This window comes from Barbus barbus (genome assembly GCF_936440315.1).
Source record: "Barbus barbus genome assembly, chromosome: 27".
NCBI classification, from domain to species: domain Eukaryota; kingdom Metazoa; phylum Chordata; class Actinopteri; order Cypriniformes; family Cyprinidae; genus Barbus; species Barbus barbus.
This window is the reverse complement of record NC_136755.1, coordinates 10351034-10374646: the sequence shown is the minus strand read 5'-3', so window position 1 is coordinate 10374646 and position 23613 is coordinate 10351034. Positions and strand designations below refer to the sequence as shown.

The 23613-nt window shown below is 37.7% G+C and overlaps 1 protein-coding gene across 1 annotated transcript in view; it reads left to right on the top strand.

The window, feature by feature from the left end:
• Positions 1–1042: 1042 nt before the first annotated feature.
• The window catches only part of trit1 (tRNA isopentenyltransferase 1), a 57526-nt gene continuing 34955 nt past the window's right edge, over positions 1043–23613 (top strand). Inside the window, exon 1 of the mRNA XM_079380900.1 lies at positions 1043–1213. Within this exon, the coding sequence (XP_079237026.1) occupies positions 1067–1213 (147 nt within the window). The 5' untranslated portion in view covers positions 1043–1066. The remainder of the gene's footprint in view (positions 1214–23613) is intronic.

Sequence of the window (23613 nt, the reverse complement as noted above, 5' to 3'; positions counted from 1 at the left end):
AGCATGGTTTGCAAATTTAATCACATGACATTTACACAACCACTTTATATTGTTTATATAGTGAAAGCTAAGCGGTATGATTTTTAGAGAGGAAAATTTAAAAGAGAAAAAAGAAGAATCAGGTGTCAATCAATAAATTATGAATGATTTACTACCATTGTGTGAATAATCATGTAATCCATAAAAAGTAGCTGTAATCTGAGTATGAATGCATTATAAAATGTAATATACTCTAATTACGAGTACTTGATTTCTGGAATCTGATTACGCAATCCAGATCACATGTAATCAATTACTGCCCAGCTCTGTGTGCTAACTCATCAGACATGTGAGTGAATCTCAAAGCTCTCATTTTTGCATTTAAGGATACAGACAGGCTAGTTTCAGCATATTGTAACTAGCACTCAGTGCTGGGTAGACTACTTGCAAATTGTAGGCTGTTACTGATTACAAATTACACAACAAATATTATAGTTAATTTTAAACCTTTTAAATAATGTTTTTAGACTACTTTTTGATTTCTTTTGACCTAACTCATTTATTTTAAGCCCAATTTGGGATTATTCTGTACCATATTGACATATTAAAATATATATATAAAAAAAGAGTAATTAGGGAGAATCAATAAATTATGAATAATTTAATGCCATTGTGTGGAAAATATGTAGTTATGTAAACCATAAAAAGTAACTGTAACCTGTTTATGAAGTAAATGAATAAATTAATTTACTACTCAGCACTGCTAGCACAATGTTATTAGAGCTAACAGGATTTTGTATGAATGTATTAGTGATGAAAATCTCTAGATTCTTCCATGTTTGTTCCATTTTATTTTCCATACATATTAATAATAATAATTCCTGTTTTCCAAGCACTTTTTGTTCGATGGTTGAACTTTTGTCCTATTTCTGAATGAAACACCCTGACCTCACCGTACCTGCTAAAATTTAATCCTTCAATCCCGTTCCTATGGAAACAGTTTTAGTTGCTGGGAAACATTTCCAGCCTCCATTGAGAAATCACCGCGCATGCTCAGATCATTCTACAGCCCTGAGAGGTAGCTGTCATGGCGGCCGCCACGCGTGTGCTCCAGAAAGGCATCAGCCCGTCTTTAGTGGTGATTTTAGGAGCTACGGGAACTGGCAAATCCAAACTGGCTATCGAGATCGGGAAAAGGCTTAATGGGGAAATTCTAAGCGCCGATTCCATGCAGGTGAGTTAAGCGATCTGTCAAACAGGGAAGCACGTGAAAGGTCATTGCGATTCATATATGACAGGTCATTTTAAAACAGTTAAATAATTAATGCTTTATACTGGAACAGGATGATTTGGCAGTAAGATTTGTTTTAGTGTAGAATTAAATGCAGCAAGTTTTCTATCGCATTGACTAGAACATCAGTAGGCCATAAGCATTTGGACTCCAAAATATGACACGTATTTCGTTTTTGCCCCGAAAATAGTTTGGAGCAAACGTTGTTTAAATGTTTTGCATAGCGCATCGTATACGTTTGAGGTTTTAGTTATTTTATTTCCTCGTGTCCACCACTGGTCGCCATTTTTGACAATGCTCCACGCGATCATAATGCATTAATTTGACATAAAGCCAAGATTAAAGTCGTGTCCACTGATCTCTGCCACTAACACCAGGTTTATGACAAGCAGCGTATAATAACTGGTTATATAGTTGATTTGGTAATTGGCCTTGCATGCATAGATAACCTAAAGATGATCATTTGCTCAGTTTTCTGACTTGATTATTTTTGATGGGGTTCATTAAACAGATAGAAGTCACCATGTGCAATAGTTAGCTTGTAATTCTTAAGTATTTGATTGGTTATATATGAATATTTCTGAGCAAAGCTGGAGACATTTTAAGCATGAGAACAATAGGACATGTTGCATAACAGTATGAATGGTGTCTTAAAAAAATCCTGTCCACCATCTGGTGCCAACTCTATATCAAGGTCTTTAAAATATTTGGAGAAAGCTGTCCATTAGCATTCCTGTGAATCCCAGTGACATTTACTAACTGGCGCAGATACCTAGAGAAGTACACGATTAGAAAGTCTGCCATCTTTGTTGGTTGCATGCTCAGTGCTGCTGCCAGGTTGTTCACTGTGAACTCAAAGGCAGCATATAGGCAAAATATCTTTTGTTATTTTTAGAGCCCTTAAAAAAGAGCAGAAATCATATGTTAGTAGCAATATAGTGAAATATGTCCTTAAATGAAAATCGTAGTTGGTAACAATCTATTGGATTATTCATTTTAAGTAATGTATTTTGACAACTTCTTAATTACTTCTGACCTAATTTGTTCAAAATTTGGGATTATTGTGTGCCATATTGAGATGTAACTGTAATCTGATTATGAACATTTTAAAATGTAATATAATCTAATTACAAGTAAATGAATAAATATTTTTTTTTATTTTGATTAGGTCTATGTAATAGGGTTGGGCCGATAAACAATGACGTCGTCCATCGCTGATGGCTGACAAACATCACGATGTTGAGCTGGTGGCATCGTGATAAAATTGGTAAATTGTGGGCATCAGGGAGCCGCTATTAACCTGTTAACCTTCAACCCCATTTGTGGCCTCGCAGGTGAAAATAACCTACCTGAATTAAAATGGTAACAGTTTGTGACAAAGTGTGCTTACACAAACAAATTAGGTATCTTTTGAAAGAAGAGACTCTGGGCTTTACTATCTATCATCCAGAGTTGATAATGCTCAAAAAGATAAAAAGTTATAGACACTGACGTCCCTTGAAAAATATTTTTCCACACTGAATGTTTTTTTATTTCATATACAAATACATGAAATAAGTCCTGGAGCAATCCAGAAAAGTAATGGATCGAAAGCCACATGTCTCATGTGTTCATATTTCAAATTTGAAGAAGATACCATGAAAAATGAGATTCCTGCAATATTTTTTCTGAAACTATTTATGGTCCCCCCACCCCCCTGTTTGAGGAAAAATAACCACCAAATGGATTACAGAATTATACAAGCTATTTTAGTCATTGTACATGTTCCTGCATAGTTTTTCAATTATAAAATAATAGACAGATTTATTTGAGCACTAAAAAATACAAAAATAATTATTTGAGTAATAAAAAAGGAAAAAAAATAGAAAAAAATGCTTTGTATATAGTATGTATACTGAAGTATTGTTCGTTATTCGTTATTACAATGATAAATATCACTGCCAGACGTGAAGTGATATTGCCAGACATGGTCATAGAGTCAGTAAACACACGCTGATGTGCTTCCATTCAGATTATAATCAAACAGATGGGCCATATAATCAATAATAGCTGATCAATGAATCACAATGATAGCCGTCATAGAGTCGCTAATAAACACGCTGATGTGCGTCCATACAGATTATAATCATGCAGACACGGCCACATTCCCCACACAATACACACACACACACATATAAAAAATGTAGAAGAAAAAAAAAACAGTTTTTTATGGATAAAGCAGATCGCTAAATTGTGCCCCGCTCAGATGACAGCGTGCGTCACAGAAGCGTCACTGCCGGCTGGAGGGAGCGCCAAATTCAAATAATCTATATTCCGCTTTTCTGAGACTTTTTTTTCCGTAGACGGTCTCATTATATTTGTAAGACCGTATTCTACAACATCGTTTTGTTTTTTTACCACCAAGACGCTGTTTTTGAGCGTAATTTATTCCATAACGGACGCGAACAATAACTCTCTGAAGAAATGAAATGTAAACAAAGGAATATTCATCCTTATTACAACGTTATTGTTTCGCTGGACTAAAAGTGCTCGCTGGGATGTTTTTCTGTGGACCCTTACCTCTCTAACTAAACTGGGATTTCAGCAGTGGACGCGTTTGTGGCTCGTTATTACAATGATAAAGGTACGTACGGCTTTTTTACTCTGCGTGTTTGGATGTGTACTGCTTACACAAATGTAGCAAATTTGTGCCACTCATTCCTTATAAGCTTTCCATCGAAAAACAGCGATCTGTCGTCGATGCTTGAGGCTTAGACCCTCAGAATGATATAAAGTTTGTCAAGATTAACTTTGTCCCGTTTCATTTATTCTATTAGAAAACAATGACACATGCAAACAAAGATCGTTCAGTGCGAGGTCGCTCTGGTGCAGGCTAACAGGTTAATATGCGGGGCATTGAAATCGAAATTTGAATGCACGCTCTCTTTTTTTAATTTCACTTTCGAGACTCGTGATCACACATACTCTATACTACAGAGAGGCAGTACTTGCCACAAATTTTTCAAGATTAGATGTTTGTCAGTGGTGTTCAGGATCTGCAAATCATTCGCCATTTTCCTCCGCCATCTCTCCTTACTCCCTTTACGTGGTAAGTTAAATTTTATGTACTGTAAGCAGCTAACCGTGTCCCTTTAATGGCTCTGTTGAACGCGTTGTTCATTTTTCGTGCCTTTCCGAATACGGATTCACACTTCGGGAACATCCCTAACCCTGCCCCCCGCACCTCCCAATTACCACCGAGCCAGAATAACATCTTTTGGAGTTCATCACCCTTCAAACCCGGAAGAACTTGAAGATCTCCAACACCACCAAACCTTCAAACCATCAGAACTTTCATCCGAGACTGCATCCGGTCACTCGTTCATCGACCAAAGGCATTGCAAATATCGTACATTTAACTAAACGAAACAGAGGTTTAGTATAAGCTACAGACCCCGTTATAAATGGCGCTGATGGTTTTATTCAGGTGGTTAACGGACTCTTTTCATAGCTTCATTCTCTGATTTCCTGATGGTTTCATCCATCACTTGCCCTTTTCCCATGTATGAGTGATTGTATGTTTGTTTGTTAGACTAGTTTGCGTTAGTGTTTAGTTAATAAAAGTTGTGTGCACAAATTCTCAAATAACTCATTCAGGACATACGCTAGGGCTTTCCTTACCGTAATACACCTTGAACACGGATTGCCGTAAAAACTCTCCTTTGACTAGATATCTCGTCAATGGCGGGGAAAGAGTTAAAGTCCCCCAGTAGTCAAATATTTTATCCCTTAAAACTTATCTTTGATTATCAAAATTACACATTTAAATGTTTTTTCTTGTGAAAATAATTTTCACATGCCTTAAAATAGCTTGAATGTAACTGTACACCCTTGCCTCATTTACTATACGTGGATTTATGAATATTAGCCCCGCCTCCACCCAGTCACCCCAGCCAGCGCCTCCTGATCCACTGAACTGTAGTAAACGCAAAACAATGGCATACAGGGATGATGACTGATAAAACTGTTTTTACTAGCAGACAACTACAATGAATACTGTAACATTCGTTAAAGTTACTTACTTGACGATGTTGTGTCCTAAAATGCCGTTAAGACTGAATGCAGCCGTTTGTGATTCTTAATTCGCGCCCGCGAGCAAATGCGTGTGAAGTGCTGATGCGGGAGAGGTGGGTCTGACTCCGAGCTACTTTTCCACTATTGCCGTGGGTTATAATGCAAGTTAGCGGTTCTAAATTCACACTAAATCACAGCGTCATGGGATTTTTGCTCTAAATTATTTTAGTTTTTTTGCTGGTATTGGTATATTTTTCATGCTAGTGATAGGAATCTATCCCTTGACGTTATTGGTCTGTGACGTAGCAAACCGAGGGCCGTTTCAAACCAAATTTCTGTGACTGCCATTGGGAAACTGCAGTTTTAAGGAGAAAATACTCCGCAATGGTGTTGATTTAATGGATTGGCACATGGTTTGTCTAAAAGCATATTAAAAACACCACATAGATATATAAACAACATAACTTGATTTTCACCACAGGGGGACTTTAAAGCTTTTCAGGTAGGTTTAGGTATTCAAGTACAGAAATTATTGATTGAATTATTGATCTACTTGAATGAGGAAATCCTGAGAAAAAATCAAGAACATAATGAAACGCTCACCACACTCAACGCATTTCAAATCAGCAACAAAATCTGACAGGAACATAAATGTTGTTTCTTAAGCTTAAATTTCTTATGCTTAAAAAAAGCTTCATTTTTGGGCTGTACCAGAGAATCGTTCTGATGATTTTTTCCATGCTCCTCCCCCAAACGTCCATTCTGGGAGTATGTTTAGTGAGAGGGTGCAAAATTCACTTTGTTAACAACAAATGCCTGTGTACAGCTATCCACTGTAATTACAACAGTGAATTCCTCTCATTTAACTGTAGGGATCTCCAAAAATGAATAAAAATATACAAAACTGCATACAGTTACTGTGTACTAGTGTGGGATAACAATCTACATTTGTATTATGTGAAATATGAGGATTGAATCAGATTTGAATATGACAGTGGCTTGTTAGTTCCTCAGTGTGAGTAGAAGCTCACAATTTTTCAAATGTGTTGGACATGCACTACTTGCTAGGGATGCAGCGATTAACCGGTTCCGCGATTAACCGCGCTTTAAAACGTCACGGTTAATTAATCGTAAAGGTTTCGCAAAACCGAGTGTTTGTTGCACGCAACTGAACTGTGGCAGCTTGTGCAAAATGAAAACAAAGTCGCACTAGTGGTGCACCAGCTTCAAATTACGTGCTTATCAGAGACACTGAGGCTACTAACGTACACTAATTATATTAGTGACAGAGGGACTAAACAGCGAAGCTTTATTTCCACCAGAGAAATGCCTGTCGATAGTAGTGTGCAGGGCTCAACAGTGCGAGCATTTCACTCGCATTTGCGACTAAAAATAGATGTGTGCGAACTGGAAAATGTATTTAGGAGCACAAGTGAGAATACAAAACAAAATACAAAACAGCCTAACTTATACAGTAGCCTATAACAAACGTATTTATTCTGCTTATTTATGGAAAAATTGCGATGCAGCCTGATATGATTACTTTAGAACTTTAAAAAGGCAACGTTTTAATTTAAATGAGCACAGATGAGAAGAAAAGCGGAGCGAGTTAAAGTGAAGACGCGCTGAATGACGCACATTCGCCACTAGAGGGCGCTGCCGCTGCCGTTACCCCCGGTAACCCAGTAAACAAATCAGCTGCACTACTTTCCTAAAACTGTAAATAATGTTTCACACTCAGTCATTTAGATATTTATATTCGCTTTAGTCTTCACAATAGCATCAAATAACTCTTACTTAAAGACTTAATGAGCTATTATGTTTTCTAAGCTAAAACATGGCCCATCCACTGATCTATAATAGAGAACAGTGGGCCTATCTATATATCAACGACTGATTCGTTATTATTGTTCAGTAACACAAGTTCCATTAGTTAACATGAAAAAAACAATGACTGCATTTATTAATAATGCTATCTTAATTTCAAATTTTAATAATACATTATAAAATCAAAAGTTGTCTTAATATAATTCAATGGAGCTAACATTAACTAACATAGTTGTATTTTTTATTAATCAACATTAACAAAGAATATTAACCATTGCAACAATTAGCTATTGTACATTTTTAGTTAATGTTAACCTGCTTTAACTAATGTTAACAAATGGGACTTACTTACCTATTGTTCTTTCGTTCATTATTTTCAAAAGAGAAATACTGTCATGGATGTTTACAGAGCAGCGGTCACCTTTTTTAATTCTAATGGGAGAGATGGACTTTTGTTTGTTGTTTGTTTATTATTATTTTGTGCTGTATTGTTGGTTACTGTGTTATTTCTGTTTCAAAAGCCAGCAATAAATAACACTTTAACATCTAAAGAGTGTTCATGTGATTTTATACATTATTAATGTTGGGAAATTAATAAATGCCTAATAATCGTCATAATCGTAAAACCGTGATTATTCATCAGACAATAATCGTACCAGCAAAATCTATAATCGTTGCATCCCTACTACTTGCACACTGTAGCTTTACTTTGTGTATGCAAATATATTTTGGTTTAATCAGACTTGTCTGGTTGTATTGTTCTTGCAAATATTGAGAATTGGAACGAGGCTTTACTCTGTCAGTTTGTCAACTTGTGTTTTAATACCAGATCATCCAGCGCTTTGCAGCTATGATCAGGTGAAATAGCTGAGGTGCTGCGTTCTCTACCAAGTCTGTGTCAGTAACAGATGAAAAGGCTTTGGCTGCATGGACCCCTTTTGTGCTTTCAGGTCCCTGGGAAGCAAGGCCTGGGAACTCAGGGGGTGGGCTTAGTGAAGGTTTGGTCCTGCATTTGCATATAGGCTTGTCTATTATTCTCTGTAGAAAGGGCCTTTTCTGCTGTTGAATTTGGGTCAGTTTAATTGTACATTAAAGTCTCATTCAGGATGTGGAAATTTGGCCCATTCCCAAAGCTGAACTGGGTGTAGTTCGAGTATTTTATGGCTTGAAAGTGTGTCAGGACGTGAGATTTAAGAACTCAGACGTATGTTTAACATTATGATAATTTTCTCAGCTAATTACAAAATCTTTATAAATCCAGCACATAGCTTTTCTTAGAAATTTGATGTCTATCCTCAGAAATTTGACTAGCATTTTTGTATAGTTGTCTAGCCTTTTTTTTTTTTTGGCTATTCCATAACTGCTTTATTAGTTGTGTTTGCCAAGGCAAGCATTTTTACTGTTATTGCACACTCCCTAATCCTTAATATTACATTTCTGTGTGTGTCCTGCACGTTTGGGCTATGGACATAAATGATACCTCAAATTGTGTGGCTTGTTGAAGAGAGATGTGATTTGACTTGTGACTTTTGCCTGGTTGGATGCTAAATAATCTTAAATTTCAGGGAGAGACAGAAGCCATATCTAGAGACAAGAATATCATAGAGTTTTGGATAGGGCTCCAAGATTTGGGGTTAAATTTTTTTTCAGTTTCTCTGTCTAGTTTTGCTGTGCTTATTTGTAGGGCTGCACAATATGGCTCAAACTTTTGTGATATCAATATGACTAAATAATAATAACATAATAAGGATGATGATGATTAATAATAATAACTACTAAATAAAAATAAAAGACAGGATCGGGAACATTACTATTGTAATATTTTACTGTAAAATAAAGATTGTATTTAAGAAATTAAGAAAAAGAAAATTGTAATATAAGAAATTGTATCTCCTAAGATAATGGCAGGGGAAACACTGCTTCTAATTCCAAGTTTGGGAAGATGATTTGAGCTCAAAAACACATTATAAAAAACTCAAAAACCACATGCAGCAATGAGTAACTGTGAATACTGAAAACACTGGATCATGAACGGATAAACAAACACAGTGTTGTGCTTCACTCTAAAATGTACAGCACCTTTATTTGATAATCACACTTATTTTGAATGCTCTAGAAATGCACCTTGGCGACTTTTACAAAGGCAAGCGTTACTCATATTTTCCATAGAAAATTTGAACCTTTAGTTGTCCTTCCCTTATGCGGCCTCCTTGAGGATGTATTGCTCTGTTGAGAGTGGCATGGCTGTCACCTGGTGCAGTTAATTGGGTTACGCTAATAAAATTCCTCCCCTTGTGCTGCACTGCAGTCCCTTCCACTGCTCACACACTGAGCTGCAAGCTGGCTCCTCCAAGACCCCTTGCTGATGTAACGCTCCATGAGAGAGGCACAATGAGCTTTGGATTGACCCAGCAGCAGTAAATGTGTGCTTCGTGTATCTGTAGAGTATTGAAGAGTATTGCATTTGTTCATAGATAGTAAATGCATGTTTGTGCAAGAGTGGGATGTTTTTTTTTGTTGAGTTCTGTTCTAGGCAGGCTACTGGGAAGCCGCTATTGACGTGCTGAATTGGTGCCTCCATGCCTATTATGCTGAGTAGCTTTCATTGGACATTCAACAGCCATGTGACTTACACAGGACACTATTTACATTTTGAATGACAGTACTGTATGGAGGGTTAGAATGGGACTAAGCCGAGAGAGCGACTGATTGTTGTTGTGGTCAGGTTAGGATTGAATATTTGAATAATGGTTTGTTGAAGTATGGTACCCAAATTCTTGCTGTTGGAGCGAGCAGTGACATGAAAGGTCAAAGAGGCCAGGCTTCAATGGGCCTCGGGTCGACCAACCGCTCATGGGAACCCCAGCTGAGGTCACTAAGGCTGTAACCAGAGAAAAGTAAGAAGGGATTTTAGATGCTTGGGACATCCTGCCTTTCACACGAGGTTTTCAAGATCCCAGTAGCCTTTTTCATAGGCCATTCACAAGACTGAAGGACCAAGAGACCTTAACGCAGACGGTTATTAATGGACTTTAGTGGGTGTATGGGTTCACTGATGTTGAACCGATTCGTGCTACTCTTTGCTGGTGTCAGCTTTTCATCAGTGTAAAAGCAATCCTAAGGGTTTAAGGGTATCATGGTAACATGGATTACAGAAAAACGAGATACCCCGGACAAACCTGTACAAACACCCACGCCGTCATGTTGGAGCTATAATGACCGGCTAAATGACAGTAGCCCAGTTATAATGAATGGTAACTAATAACACGGGGCAGCAATTGGGTCTCCATAAAGCGGTGATGTTATAGTTAATAATAGGGAGATTATATATTGGTACAATGCAAAACTCTCATTCTTAAGTCAGTTGACAGCACAAATTATCTTACTGAGAGTACCAAACAAATGTTTTCTGAGACCAGATGTTTGGGCTTTTGTTTCACTCTGATTTTTGACACCGGAATGGGAAAATTGTTAGAGAAACAAAAATATATTCAGTATGAATGTTTTAATGAATAACTATATATCAATAAATGTACTCTTTAACGGTACATTCTAGGGATGTAGCGATTACCGGTTTGACGATAAATCATGATCAAATTCCCCACGGTTAGTATTACAGTTTCATTTTTGAATTATCATTAAAACCGTATTCAATTACCACGATTTGAACAACTCATGATACATAAACACTGTCCAGCATAAAGCGCGGTTTTAAGTAACAGTCTCACGAGCGCACAGCAGCAGAGTAGTGTCGTTTTGAGTGAAAATAGGGTGGAAAAGCTTCAGAAACTATTCGATGGCATTTTTCTTTCATCTTCGCTCCATGTAAGACCTAAAGGAGGTGTTCTTAATTGCAATACTGCTTTGTCCACGGAGTTCACAGGAATCGGCTGTATTCAGCTTTTCCTTAAGCGCCACCTGCTGTCAGAGAGTGGATTTACAGAGACTTATATTTACATTCAGCTTGTGTGCAGTTTCTGTCTGGCCAAAAACGGACCGAATTTGCATGCCCTGCTGTAAATGTTGACCGGTTGATGAAAAACAAGCTTATGTGGATTCTACACATTTAAACAATTCAGATAAGTTATCTAGAATGATTTATGGAGCAGATAAAATACATATAATCATTTACTAATCAATTATCATTTTGACTTAATTCTTTTCTTTATTTAAAGGCTGAAATGCGAGGTTTACATTTTTATGAAACTTTTTCAAAGCTTTATTTGAACATTTACATTCGATTTTTGAACATGCTATTAAATTGTTGTCAGTCAAGTTGTCATTTAAAATCCGAACATCATTGGTCATGTTATTGTTTTAGTGATTATGCAAACAAAACGTCATTTTATTTGTTGTTTGTTGATTTTTAAATATAAAACTTGAAGTGATTTGTGTCGGATTTATTTCTAATAATTGGATTTTTACTGTCAGCTAGGGCTGGGCGATATGGCCTAAGAAAAAAATCCCAGATTTTTTACAAAAAATCAGATTTACGATATAAATAGATTAAGTGGAATCCGAGACAACAAGCCAAAAAGACAAGATGTGAAAAAAAAGTGTAAATGTAACTTAACATAACGTAATAAAACATAAAATTATGTGACCCTTTTTGATAAGTTTTCTTTGAACACAAGTTTAACATCTTGCTATTCAGTAGATAGGAGGTAGGTCTGATAAAGTGCAAACACAGCATTAAATATCAGTGACTGTTGGTTGTTTTTTGGCGGGACGATTACGAATGGTTTGCGGATCCTCAGCACCACTGACAAACATCTGATCTTGTAAAATGTGTGGTAAGTACTGCCACTCCATAGCATAAACGGTACATGCGATCGTGAAAGTGAAACTAAAAAGCTATCATGCATTCAAAAGCAGTTTCAATGCCAGGCATAATTCTTGATGCCGACAATTTTATATACAATTACCCATTGATAAAACTGTGAGAGAAAGTATTGAAATATATTTTCCTCCCATCTCGTATTTATTCCCTTTAAGGAGTTCCGTAGTACACGTAATTTTCTTACCGTACACAGTATTGGGATGCAGTGATGCGCACTGAAGTTATTTAACAGTAATCAGTTTTTCCACATGGTGGCAACACTGTTACGGGCCATTGTTTCACAGTTGAAAACGAAACTAAAGAGACGGACATCAAAATAGCTGAGACTGCAACAACAGACGCTCACATTGACGAGCGCTTGTCAGCGAGAGGGTATGAGACAGCTCAGGTTTGGTTTAAAAGAGTTAAATTTTTGTTCTCAGTCATGACTTAATGGGGAAAAATAGAGCAGACACTGAACATGGTTGAAGCTTTCTAGAGAGCGTGCGCCGACCGCCTGCGTTCACGTACAACTTCAAATGGAGTATACTTTGAAAGGCTTCGCATTCGACTGTACGCGTACAAAAACAAAGTAACGTTAGGCCTTTAAAATCATGATGTCTATGAGCCATCGGCGATGGACGATGACATCATCTATCGGCCAAACCCTATATGGCAAACGCGCGGGTGAGGGCTGAGCCCATTCAAACTACGGGAGCCCAAAAGGGAGTGTCGGCGGATGTTAAAGAGAAAACCGATTTTCATTCAAACAAATCGACGTAAACTACACATTCGAGTTAATCAATAAAATCGATTTATCGCCCAGCCCTACTCTCAGCATAATTCCCCAAAATCTTTGGCCCTTGACCCCAGGTAATGTGTGAGTAATTTCTCATAACTTGTAAACTGTAATAGACTGACATTGATATGCACTGAAGGAGATTTTTACCCTGATTTTGCTTTTTGATAAGATTTTTTATTTTAATTCTATTTCTTTTGTAAACGTTTCATTATCAGTAAAGCCCGGCTCACACTGTGTGATTTTGGCCACGATTTGGTCGTCTGAGACCAAGTTTGAAAATCCTAAAAGATTCCTATAATCCTAGGCTAAAATCTGTAGTCTTTGATCGCTGGTTTGACATGTTCACCGACAGCCGGTTAATGGCTGTTGCGATCAAATTTCACCTCTGATGAAATTCTGGCAGTGCCAGGAGATTCGGCGCACAGTCCTGCAGTGTGACTACCCCTATGATGAATGTCAAACTGTCTCCGTTTTTCAAGACAAGCTATGAGCAGAATTAATGCTAGAGAATTATTCTATCAGCCATAAACTCTGGCGCTCCTGTCCTCCGCTTACGGAATTCATCTGATATGTTGCCTCTTCTATTTAAACACTGGTTGCACCGCTGTTTTCATGTGGATGTGTAGAGCTGCATACACTATTCTTCTTAAATACGCCGGTATTGCCGCTGTTCATATACTTTTCATGATAGCCAACATTTCGGTCCCGCATGCAAGTTTTCTTGCGCGCACCCCGTCTTTAACTCGTCTTGACCATCGTACAGTCTGACATTAAAGTCCGTGTAAAGAGAATTCTGAGAATTGTTTCTAAACACATTGCAAATGTTAGAAATGTATTGCTGAAACACATTACAAAGACTCTGAACTATGTAGTACTGAATTGTGGAGTTAAACCATTAAACAGTTTTTCACCAATTCTGTGTTCAGGTTTTTTTGGGCGGGGCTAAAACAGGGGCTTGATGATGTAATGGAGCCACCGAGCGTGGCCCCGCCCCTAACACTATAATATCTACGTTGAGAGGTCAAGTTCTTAGTTTGTCTTTTTGAATGTCTGTGATGTTAGATATACAGATTCTAGGCAGAGATGGTTGTAGCGGTATTTGACAGTTGAGAGAGACGGCCGCTTTCCCACGAGTGGGCGTGGTTTCAGCGCCAACAGCGGACACGCCCCCAGCGTTTGAGAGCAGAGAGTCCTGCTTATTTTTCAAAGATTTTAAAAACTTATTTTAGTTACTTGGCGTTTTTTTTTTTTTTTTTTTTCATTCAAATTTGGCTGGGTGGTTAATAACACATATTTTAATATCACTTTACACGGACTTTAATGACAACGGAGATCCCATAGTGTGACATGATCATCATGTTCGTACAGTCTGACAAGTACAATCCTAAAGGACTTTTAAAAAATCGCACAGTGTGAGCCTGGCTTAAAGTCCCGCAAACATTTGCCCTAGGGCTGCACGATTATGACAAAAATCATAATTGTCGATTATTCCCTTGATTGTAATTGCGATTATTAATAACGATTATTTTGAACAGATTTATGCCATTTTTTGAAGCTGCATGCCATATTTTTATATAAAATTTATATTTAAAAAAAGGCTGAAAACACTCTTCCTGAACTTTTATTGCTTTTCTATAGCATTGAGCCTCAAATGTCAGCAAGCTTTTGCAAAATAAAGAAAACTACTTTTTGCCTTCTTGTTTTCCTTTCCGAGAACGTTGGAATGCGTCACAATGAACCTTAGGCCTAACTCAGCATATATAATTTTTTCTTTCGTTTTGTTAATCTGTCAGTGATTTATGTGAAATATATTTATAGGCATATATATATTCCTTTTTATGTAAGCCTATAGTTTTATTGTGTTTTCTGCGTTCACAGAAGCGCCGCAGGTGCGTAAGATCTGTTGAATCCATCTTCCACTGTCGTCAGATAAACTCTAGCACCGGTGTTCTGATGACTTGTGCACCCTGTCAGATTTAGCTACCTCCCATTAAAACAGATGGTAGCAGAATTCATTGCCATTGCGTCTAGAGTTCACAGCTGAGCGCGGGCAGGCATTTCACTCGCTGGATGCGTCAGAATCACATTTGCAGTCTGTACTACTTGAATTCCTGATTGGTTGACAGCAAATTTCAAATATTAAATGGTACGATAAAATAACGTTATTAATCAGTTAATGGCCATTTCAAATTTTCGATTCTGTTTGGAACTATAAAATTAGATTTCGTTTCTGTTTCCGGTTCTGTTCCAGTCAATTTCGTTAGTTTCCGGTTTTTGTTCCTTGAACCGGTTCAGAGCCCTGAATATAATTATACTCAATATGAATATCCTACTTTTCTGCCACCTTACCATTGTTACCGTTAGTGTTACTACAGTAAAACTATGGTAAATGTGGGTGATGTGTGGATTGAAACGTCTTCTAACTAGATCGTTGTTTCTTCATCAGTGTTGATGAGAAAAACAGCTCCGATTTATTTGGCTTTAAACTATAGTTTAAATTAAAGAGACGTGATTTTTTCTGGAGAACTCTGAGCTGAACTCGAGTGCTTCTTACTGGATTTCACAGCGTTGTTTAGCACGTGATCGCGACTGGTCACTGTAATAAATGCATTCGCTCTAAGCTCGCGCTGCGCTGTTTTCTTTTGAGGCGAGCGGATAAAAGTTCAGTGTGGCGCGCAGTTCAAACGAGTACCGCTATTTTGTTCCACTTTTAACACGTTTGGCGTTTAACATCTATCATGCACAACAGAGTGACAACAAGAGTCTCTGCCTCAGAAACACAACAGAGTTTCTGCCTCTCTCTTCCACTAACTTCCCCACATGGCAAATGACAGGCCTAGACTCATCTGTGCTCTCCTGTTTCACGGGACAACGGTAATTCAAAGAGAATCACTTATCAACCTGATTTGAATACTCTGCTGGACGCAGTCCTTTAAAGCATTTGTTTAATTTCTGCTCCTTTTTTTTCTGAGCTCTTTGATAAGGTGTTGCACCTGTTTGAGCACTTGTTCGCACTAACATCTCCCTGCATGCTGGATTAATGGATCAGGCCTCAAAGCAGACAGAACCTGCTGTCTGAAAACTGCATGGACAGCACTGGAAACCCACAGGGGCCTTGCCATGTAAATGTACCCAGCAATTATTGCAATCAGGCTGCTTTGCAAATGAATCCATTCCCAGAGGTTTAGTCATACAGTTGCCACAATGTGGCTCATCTGTCAATTAATTGATGGATTTTAATTTTGCATTAATATGAGATTTATTTTTAATAGAATAATTCAACCAGGCATTATAATTTTTATTTAAATGTATTTCCCTTGTACCTAATCTAATTTTAAAACTATATGTGAGAATGAATTTATATATTGTTACCAGAATTGTTTTAGTATTATTTGTATGGTATTAGTGCTTACTGAAATTAAATATTTTCAATGTATTTTTCATTTTAGTAATTGTATTTGCTTGTTCCATGTTTTTTTCTTTTTTATATTTCTATTTCATTTCAATTTTAGTACTTAAACATTTTTTGTTGTTAATTTGTTGTTACATTTTAAGATTTTCATTTATTTAATTTTATTCAAATGTAAAAAAATTAATTTAGATTTTTACTATTTCATATTTTAATAATTTAGGCAAAATACCAAAACAAGTTTAGTTATTGGCTCTTGTAGCTGCCATATATTTATATGCTTTATATTTCTTCTGTTCATGCAGCTCTTTTCCATTCGACATAAGTCCTTAGTGACCAGGTTCACCATAAAAGCATGACTTCAAATAGTAAATAATTACAAACAAATCAGAATGAGCTTTATTGGCCAAGTATGTTTACACACACAAGGAATTTGTTGTAGTGACAGAAGCTCCCCAGTGCAACAGAAAGACAGCAACAGGACAGGACACAGATAATTAAAGAATAATATACAAATATCCAAATAGGCAATGTACAAAGCAGCAAAAACACAATATATAATATAGACAACTATGTATGTACAGGTCAAGTATGTGCAAATTAGAAATGAGAAAATAAAAATAAAATAAGTGAGTGTGGTGAATGGATAATTTATTATAGTTGTGTGTTCCACGTTTATTGCTGAGTGTTCATGAGATGGATTGCCTGAGGGAAGAAACTGTTTCTGTGTCTGGTCATTCTGGTGCTCAGAGCTCTGTAGCGTCGACCAGATGGTAACAGTCCAAAGAGGGAGTGTGCTGGATGTTAGGGGTCCAGAGTGATTTTACCAGCCCTTTTGGTCACTTTGGATAAGTACAGTTCTTGGAGAGTGGGGAGGGTTATACCAATGATTCGCTCAGCAGTCTGGACTACTCTCCGTAGTCTTCTGAGGTCAGATTTGGTAGCTGAGCTGAACCAGACAGTTATTGAAGTGCAGAGGATGGATTCAATGATGGCAGAGTAGAACTGTTTCAGCAGCTCCTGTGGCAGGTTGAACTTCCTCAGCTGGCGAAGGAAGTACAACCTCTGCTGGGCCTTTCTGACAATGGAGTCTGTGAATGTCCCACTTCAGGTCCTGAGAGATGGTGGTGCCCAGGAATCTGAATGACTCCACTGCAGTCACAGTGCTGTTCATGATGGTGAGTGGGGGGAGAGCAGGGGGGTTCCTCCTGAAGTCCATGATCATCTCCACAGTTTTGAGCGTGTTAAGCTCCAGGTTGTTAAGACTGCACCAGACAGCCAGCTCCTTAACCTCCTGTCTGTAAGCAGACTCGTCACCGTCCTAGATGAGGCCGATCAGTGTGGTGTCGTCTGCAAATTTCAGGAGCTTGACAGAGGGGACTTTAGAGGTTCAGTCGTTGGTGTAGCGGGAGAAGAGCAGTGGGAAGAGTACGCAGCCCTGAGGAGCTCCAGTGCTGATGGTACGAGTGCTGGATGCGAATTTACCCAGCCTTAGTAGCTGCTGTCTGTCTGTCAGGAAGTTGGTGATCCACTGACAGACAGAAATGGGGACGGAGAGCTGGGTTAGTTTATTCTGAAGGGTTTCCGTGAAAAAAGCATTAAAAGCGGAGCTGAAGTCCACAAACAGCATCCTCACATAAGTTCCTGGTCTGTCCAGATGCTGCAGGATGAAGTGCAGTCCCATGTTGACTGCATCATCCACAGACCTGTTTGCTCTGTAGGCAAACTGCAGGGGGTCCAGTAAGGGACCAGTGATGTCCTTCAGATAAGCCAAAACCAGTCTTTCAAATTATTTCATGTCTACAGACGTAAGAGCCACAGGTCTGTAGTCATTAAGTCCAGTAATGTTGTCCTACAATGTTTCTTTGGGACGGTTATGATGGTGGAGCGTTTGAAGCATGAGGGGACTCCACACAGCTCCAGTGATCTATTGAAGATCTGTGTGAAGATGGGGCCAGCTGGTCAGCACAGGATTTCAGACAGGCTGGTGTCACACCGTCTTGGCCTGGTGCTTTCCTCCTTTTGTTCTTTCTGAAGACCTGGCAAACATCATCTTTGCTGATTTGAATTGTAGGTGTGGGGGAGAGGAGGGTTGCTGGAGGTGTGAATGGTTGTGTGGAGAGGTGTTCAGGGCGGGTGTGGGGTGATTTTTCAAAACGACAATAAAACTCGTTCAAATCGTCTGCCAGTTGTTGATTCTCCAGAGTGCTGGGGGATGGTGTCTTGTAACTGGTGATATCCTTCATACCTTTCCAAACTGAAGCAGGATCACTGGAAGATATTTTTTTCCTTAGCTTGTCAGAATAATTCCTCTTTGCCACTCTGATCTCCTTTTCCAGTTAGTATTTGGCCTGTTTATACAATACTTTATCCCCGTTTCTGTAAGCATCTTCTTTGGCCTGACGGAGCTGTCTTAGTTCTGCAGTGATCCATGGTTTGTCATTGTTGTAGATTAGATGAGTCCTGTTAGGAATGCACACAGCCTCACAGAAACTGATATAAATGTTACAGTCTCTGTGAGCTCGTCCAGATCAATGGCAGCGGCTTCAAAAACAGTCCAATCAGTGAGAGAGAAACAGGCTTGTAAGTCCCACTCTGTTTCATTAGTCCATCTTTTAACAGATCTTAATACAGGCTTTGCAGATTTAAGTTTCTGCCTGTAGGACGGAATGAGATGAACCAAATCTTGATTCTTTACAAAAGAATTATGGGTTCAACAGCCAAAAATCAACAGCATTCAGGTTTGAAAAGACATGAATATATAATGACAGCATTGTCATTTTTGGCAGAACTATTACTGTAAACACCTGTCAAATGATTTTGTAACCTAATTTAAGGATATAGATGATAAGGGAAGGGTTAATGTGGCCTTTCTTGCTTTGAAGGGCCGAGTCAGTTTGTCTGCGTTTGCTCAGGCGCTAAATGCTTTTGGAAGGAACCATTTCCCCCCTTTTGCCAAACACATCAGCAGCTAAATTCAATTTGAGCTGAATGAATGAAAATCCAATTGTGTCAGTCTGTCTGGCCGCCTAGAACTGGCGGCACAGCACATGCCCGCTGTGACGTCCGCATTCATCCTGGCGTCTGAGAAACCTCGACAGAGCTCAAGATCGGCCTGATATCCAGTTTAACTCCCGTGCTGCTCTCTCGGTGCAGACTGAAGCGAGAAATAGAAGTGATGTGTCTCATTTATTCTCCATTGCTCATCTCTTCTGGCGCCCTGTTCTGTCCTCCTAGAAAAGCCTAAAAGGAGGTGCGGAAATGGGTTAATTGTGGGTGGGGTGTTGAGTGCGGCGGGATTCAGAAAGCCTCCACAAATGATGACTGCACGATAGCGCTAAAGCGAGGGGAAAGAGCGACATCGTGAATTATTTATTAGCTTGGCTTCACTGAACCATTCCTGAAGGAGAGGAGGAACGGTTTGGAAAGACACAGGAGAGTGGGGCAGCTTGAATGACTGTACTATTGGGGCGTTAAAGATGTGTAGTGGGAGGTATAGTGTTGGAGATAACTCAGTTTGCAGTTTCCACGTCTGATACAGAAGCAGGCTTCTCATTTATTCTTATTGCCATCAATGTGTCACAGATTTGTAAAAAAAGCCTCTTGTTGAGGAGAGGTGTGCTATTACTTTCCTAAATGCTTGATCTTACAGTTTTCACCTAGAAGATAAACCAGATGAAACATGGTACATTCCAGACTTTGTTTACTAGTCTTGTAAAGTAGATGTTACAGCATATATGACACTATATAACCAAAGACATGTAGATTTCTCATTCTTTGTGTATTTAGGTAGCTTGTATTTAACTGATTTGCATAGTAGCTCAGCACACTGTTTGCCGATTAGACTGCTAGCTTAGCTTATAGTTTCCGAAAATGTTCAATTTTATTTTTTTATTATTTTATTATGTATTGTAGATTCTTATTTCATTAGGCATTAAACATCACCACTACCTCTTGGGCTTTTAGGCAAATTCAGTTCAACATGGATGACTTTAGTTTCATCTGAATATCATCTGTATAGTTGGCAAAAAAACAAAACAGTATTTGAAAAAAGTAGTCCAAATTCATACTATTCAGAAAATGAAGTACTCAGATGCCATACTACTTCAGATGAATGTGCATCCAAAGGACACTTCACAATCCCATGATGCTATGAGAGAGGATTTGTCAATGGCAAGTGATGTGACGCAACTGATTCTGTAGGTCACATGACAATTACAACATGACGAATGTAGTACGTCCTAGTGTTGTCACGATACTGGAATTTCTAACTTCGATACGATACCTTGAAAAATATCGATACTCGATACCATTTTCGATACCACGGTGAAAAAAACTGCCACAATATTAAGGGGGTAATTTTTTTAATTTAAAGATAAATGTAACAAGTCGAGAACATGCGGTATATTTTACATGAACAAAAAAATGTTAATTGAAACTAACGTTTACTAATACATGTACTAATTAAAATCCAAAGTTCTATTTGTTGATATTCTCATTTGCTTCATAACCAAAATATTTCCAGATATAGGGCCCTATGAAATCCGTTTTATTTTTCCCCAAATTCCGTTTTATTTTTTTCTACATTTAATATTTTCCATTTTAATTTTTCTGGATTCCGTTTTTTTCAGTTTTAATTTTTCTGGACTCTTTTTTTTTTTTAATGGTCAAATTAAATGCTATTAATCTAAAAACATGTCTAATTCATTAAAATCATGAAAATTATACAATTTAACATTTAATTTATTAAAAGTGTAACAAAAATGACACGTTTAGGGCCGTATGAAATGTTTTATTTTTTTCTCACCTTATGTTTTATTGTTACCAAATTCTGTGTTTTAGCATGTCTATTATTTGAATGCATACAAACTATTTTTATTTATTCTTACAGTAGCCTTATGAAATGTGTTTTCCCCCTCAGAAATTCTGTGTTGTGTATTTAAATTTTACTGGATATCAGATGAAGGCATAAAACAATTTTAATTAATTTATATTTGAATTAATGAAAATTAAACATTTACTTTTTGGCAAATGAAGGGGATTTACTATTAAAATTAAAATATTTTTGTGATTATTTCTTTAAAAAAATGAACAGTAGTAGTAAGTAGTAGTATTATGTACATTCTACTAAATAATAGTAATATAGCCTATTTCTGGCACACGGTCTTTAATAGGCTAAGTTAAACCGAACCTTTATTTTGACGGGTTGCCGTGAATACTTCTAAAGTTCTGTGTGTGTATGATATGATGCTAGTTTTACTCAAATTAAATGGTAAAATGCTGGTAAAGTGCCTTTCAGATCAGTTCTGGAGATATTGTTGATGTATTTATGCCCTCATTGAGATGGCAGACGCTGAAATCACCGCGAGCGCCACATTAGTAAACACAACCGCAGGTGCAGCACATTCACACAGAGATGCGCAGAACATGCAGGATTCATATTTAAATCCACTTTTGCAGCTTAATATTTACAGATACTAGTCCATATCGCGATTTGATTTAAGTGTAATGACCTACTTTTGATTAATTCATCCAAACTTTGACAAATTCTGTGACATTCCGTGTTAAACTGTAAATTCCGTTTTTATGACTGGATTCCGTGCGCGTTCTCTGCATCGCGGAGATCACAGATCCCTTACAGATAGCGCTCCTGCTGTGTTCTTTAACAACCAGAGCAGTCATCTTTCTATTCACTTCACTTTTGCTATTTAACCAGAGCGAAGGAGACGAGTGCGGTCACATGTGGTGCTGGTCCACGCGCCTTTGGAGAGAAGTGAAAGTGACAGCTCGGCTAGTATCGGTGTATCGATACTTCGGGAAATTAATATTGGTACCGTTCAGATATTTCAGTATCGATATTTATCGAAATATCGATATTTTTGACAACACTAGTACGTCCCAAATTCAATCCCCCCCAATTTAATTTTTTTTTTTTCTCAATTCCATTTTTAATGGTTACATTTTAAGTAATGTGAAAGCTTGTCTAATTAATTGAAATCATGAAACAAATAAATTAACAACAACTTATTACACTGTCAAGGTCCTATGAAATGTTTTAATTTTTCCCAAATCTCATTTTATTTTCCCCAAATTCTGTTTGAATTTATCTAGATTTTAATGGTTCAATTAAGTTTTAATAATGGAAAAGCATGTCTTATAAATTCTTAAAGCTTTTTCAGTATAATAATTGACAATTTTATATGATGTCAATTTTGTGTCAGATGAAATGAAGTGACGCTTAGAGCAGCTCCGGAGATGAAGTTCATGTCCACATGTAGTGGGACAGCAGACGCTGAAAACACAAAGAGACATACAGAACAAGTAGACTACTTGTTTAAATAGCAGTCTTTTGTGCTTAAAGGATTAGTTCACTTTTAAAAAAACTTTTGCTGATAATTTACTCACCCCCATGTCATCCTAGTTGTCCATGTCTTTCTTTCTTCAGTCGAAAATAAATTAAGTTTTTTGATGAAAACATTTCTCCATAAAATGGACTTCATTGGGACCCAAACGGTTCAAGGTCCAAATGACAGTTTCAGTGCAGCTTCAAAGGGATTTAAACGATACCAGACGATGAATAAGGGTCTTATCTAGCGAAACGATCGGTCATTTCAAAAATAAATAAAAAAGTTGAAGTTTTATAAGCACAAATGCTCGCCTTGCTCTGCTCTGTGATGCGCGTTCGTGACGTCACGTAATACGCAATGACGTGGAAAAGGTCGCGGTTGACTTAGGCGGAAGTACCGAGTCAGTAGGCTTTTTAATATTAAAACACCCAGGATACGCACACAAAATGGGCATTTTAAACAATAAACTGACACAAAGACATTTGAATATGTGTATATGGTCCTCCTTCCGCACATTTGTAAACACTGACTCGGTACTTCCGCCTAAGTCAACCGTGACCTTTTCAACATCATTGCGTATTACGTGACGTCATGAACGCGCATCACAGAGCAGAGCAAGGCGAGCATTTGTGCTTATAAAACTTAAACTTTTTTTTATTTATTTTTGAAATGACCGATCGTTTCGCTAGATAAGACCCTTATTCATCGTCTGGTATCGTTTAAAGCCCTTTGAAGCTGCACTGAAACTGTCATTTGGACCTTGAACTGTTTGGGTCCCAATGAAGTCCATTTTATGGAGAAATGTTTTCATCAAAAACCTTAATTTCTTTTCGACTGAAGAAAGACATGGACATCTTGGATGACATGGGGGTGAGTAAATTATCAGCAAAAGTTTTTTTAAAAGTGAACTAATCCTTTAAATACTCATATTGTGATCTGCCTTACTTTTGATTTTTTTTTAATGTTCACAAAGTAGGTTCATCAAGTGAGGTACTTACTCAAACAGTATGTGATTCTGGATTCCAGCTTTTATCATCATCAAAAATGTTGTTTGATACTTAGTCAATTGTCATGACTTGCGTAAGT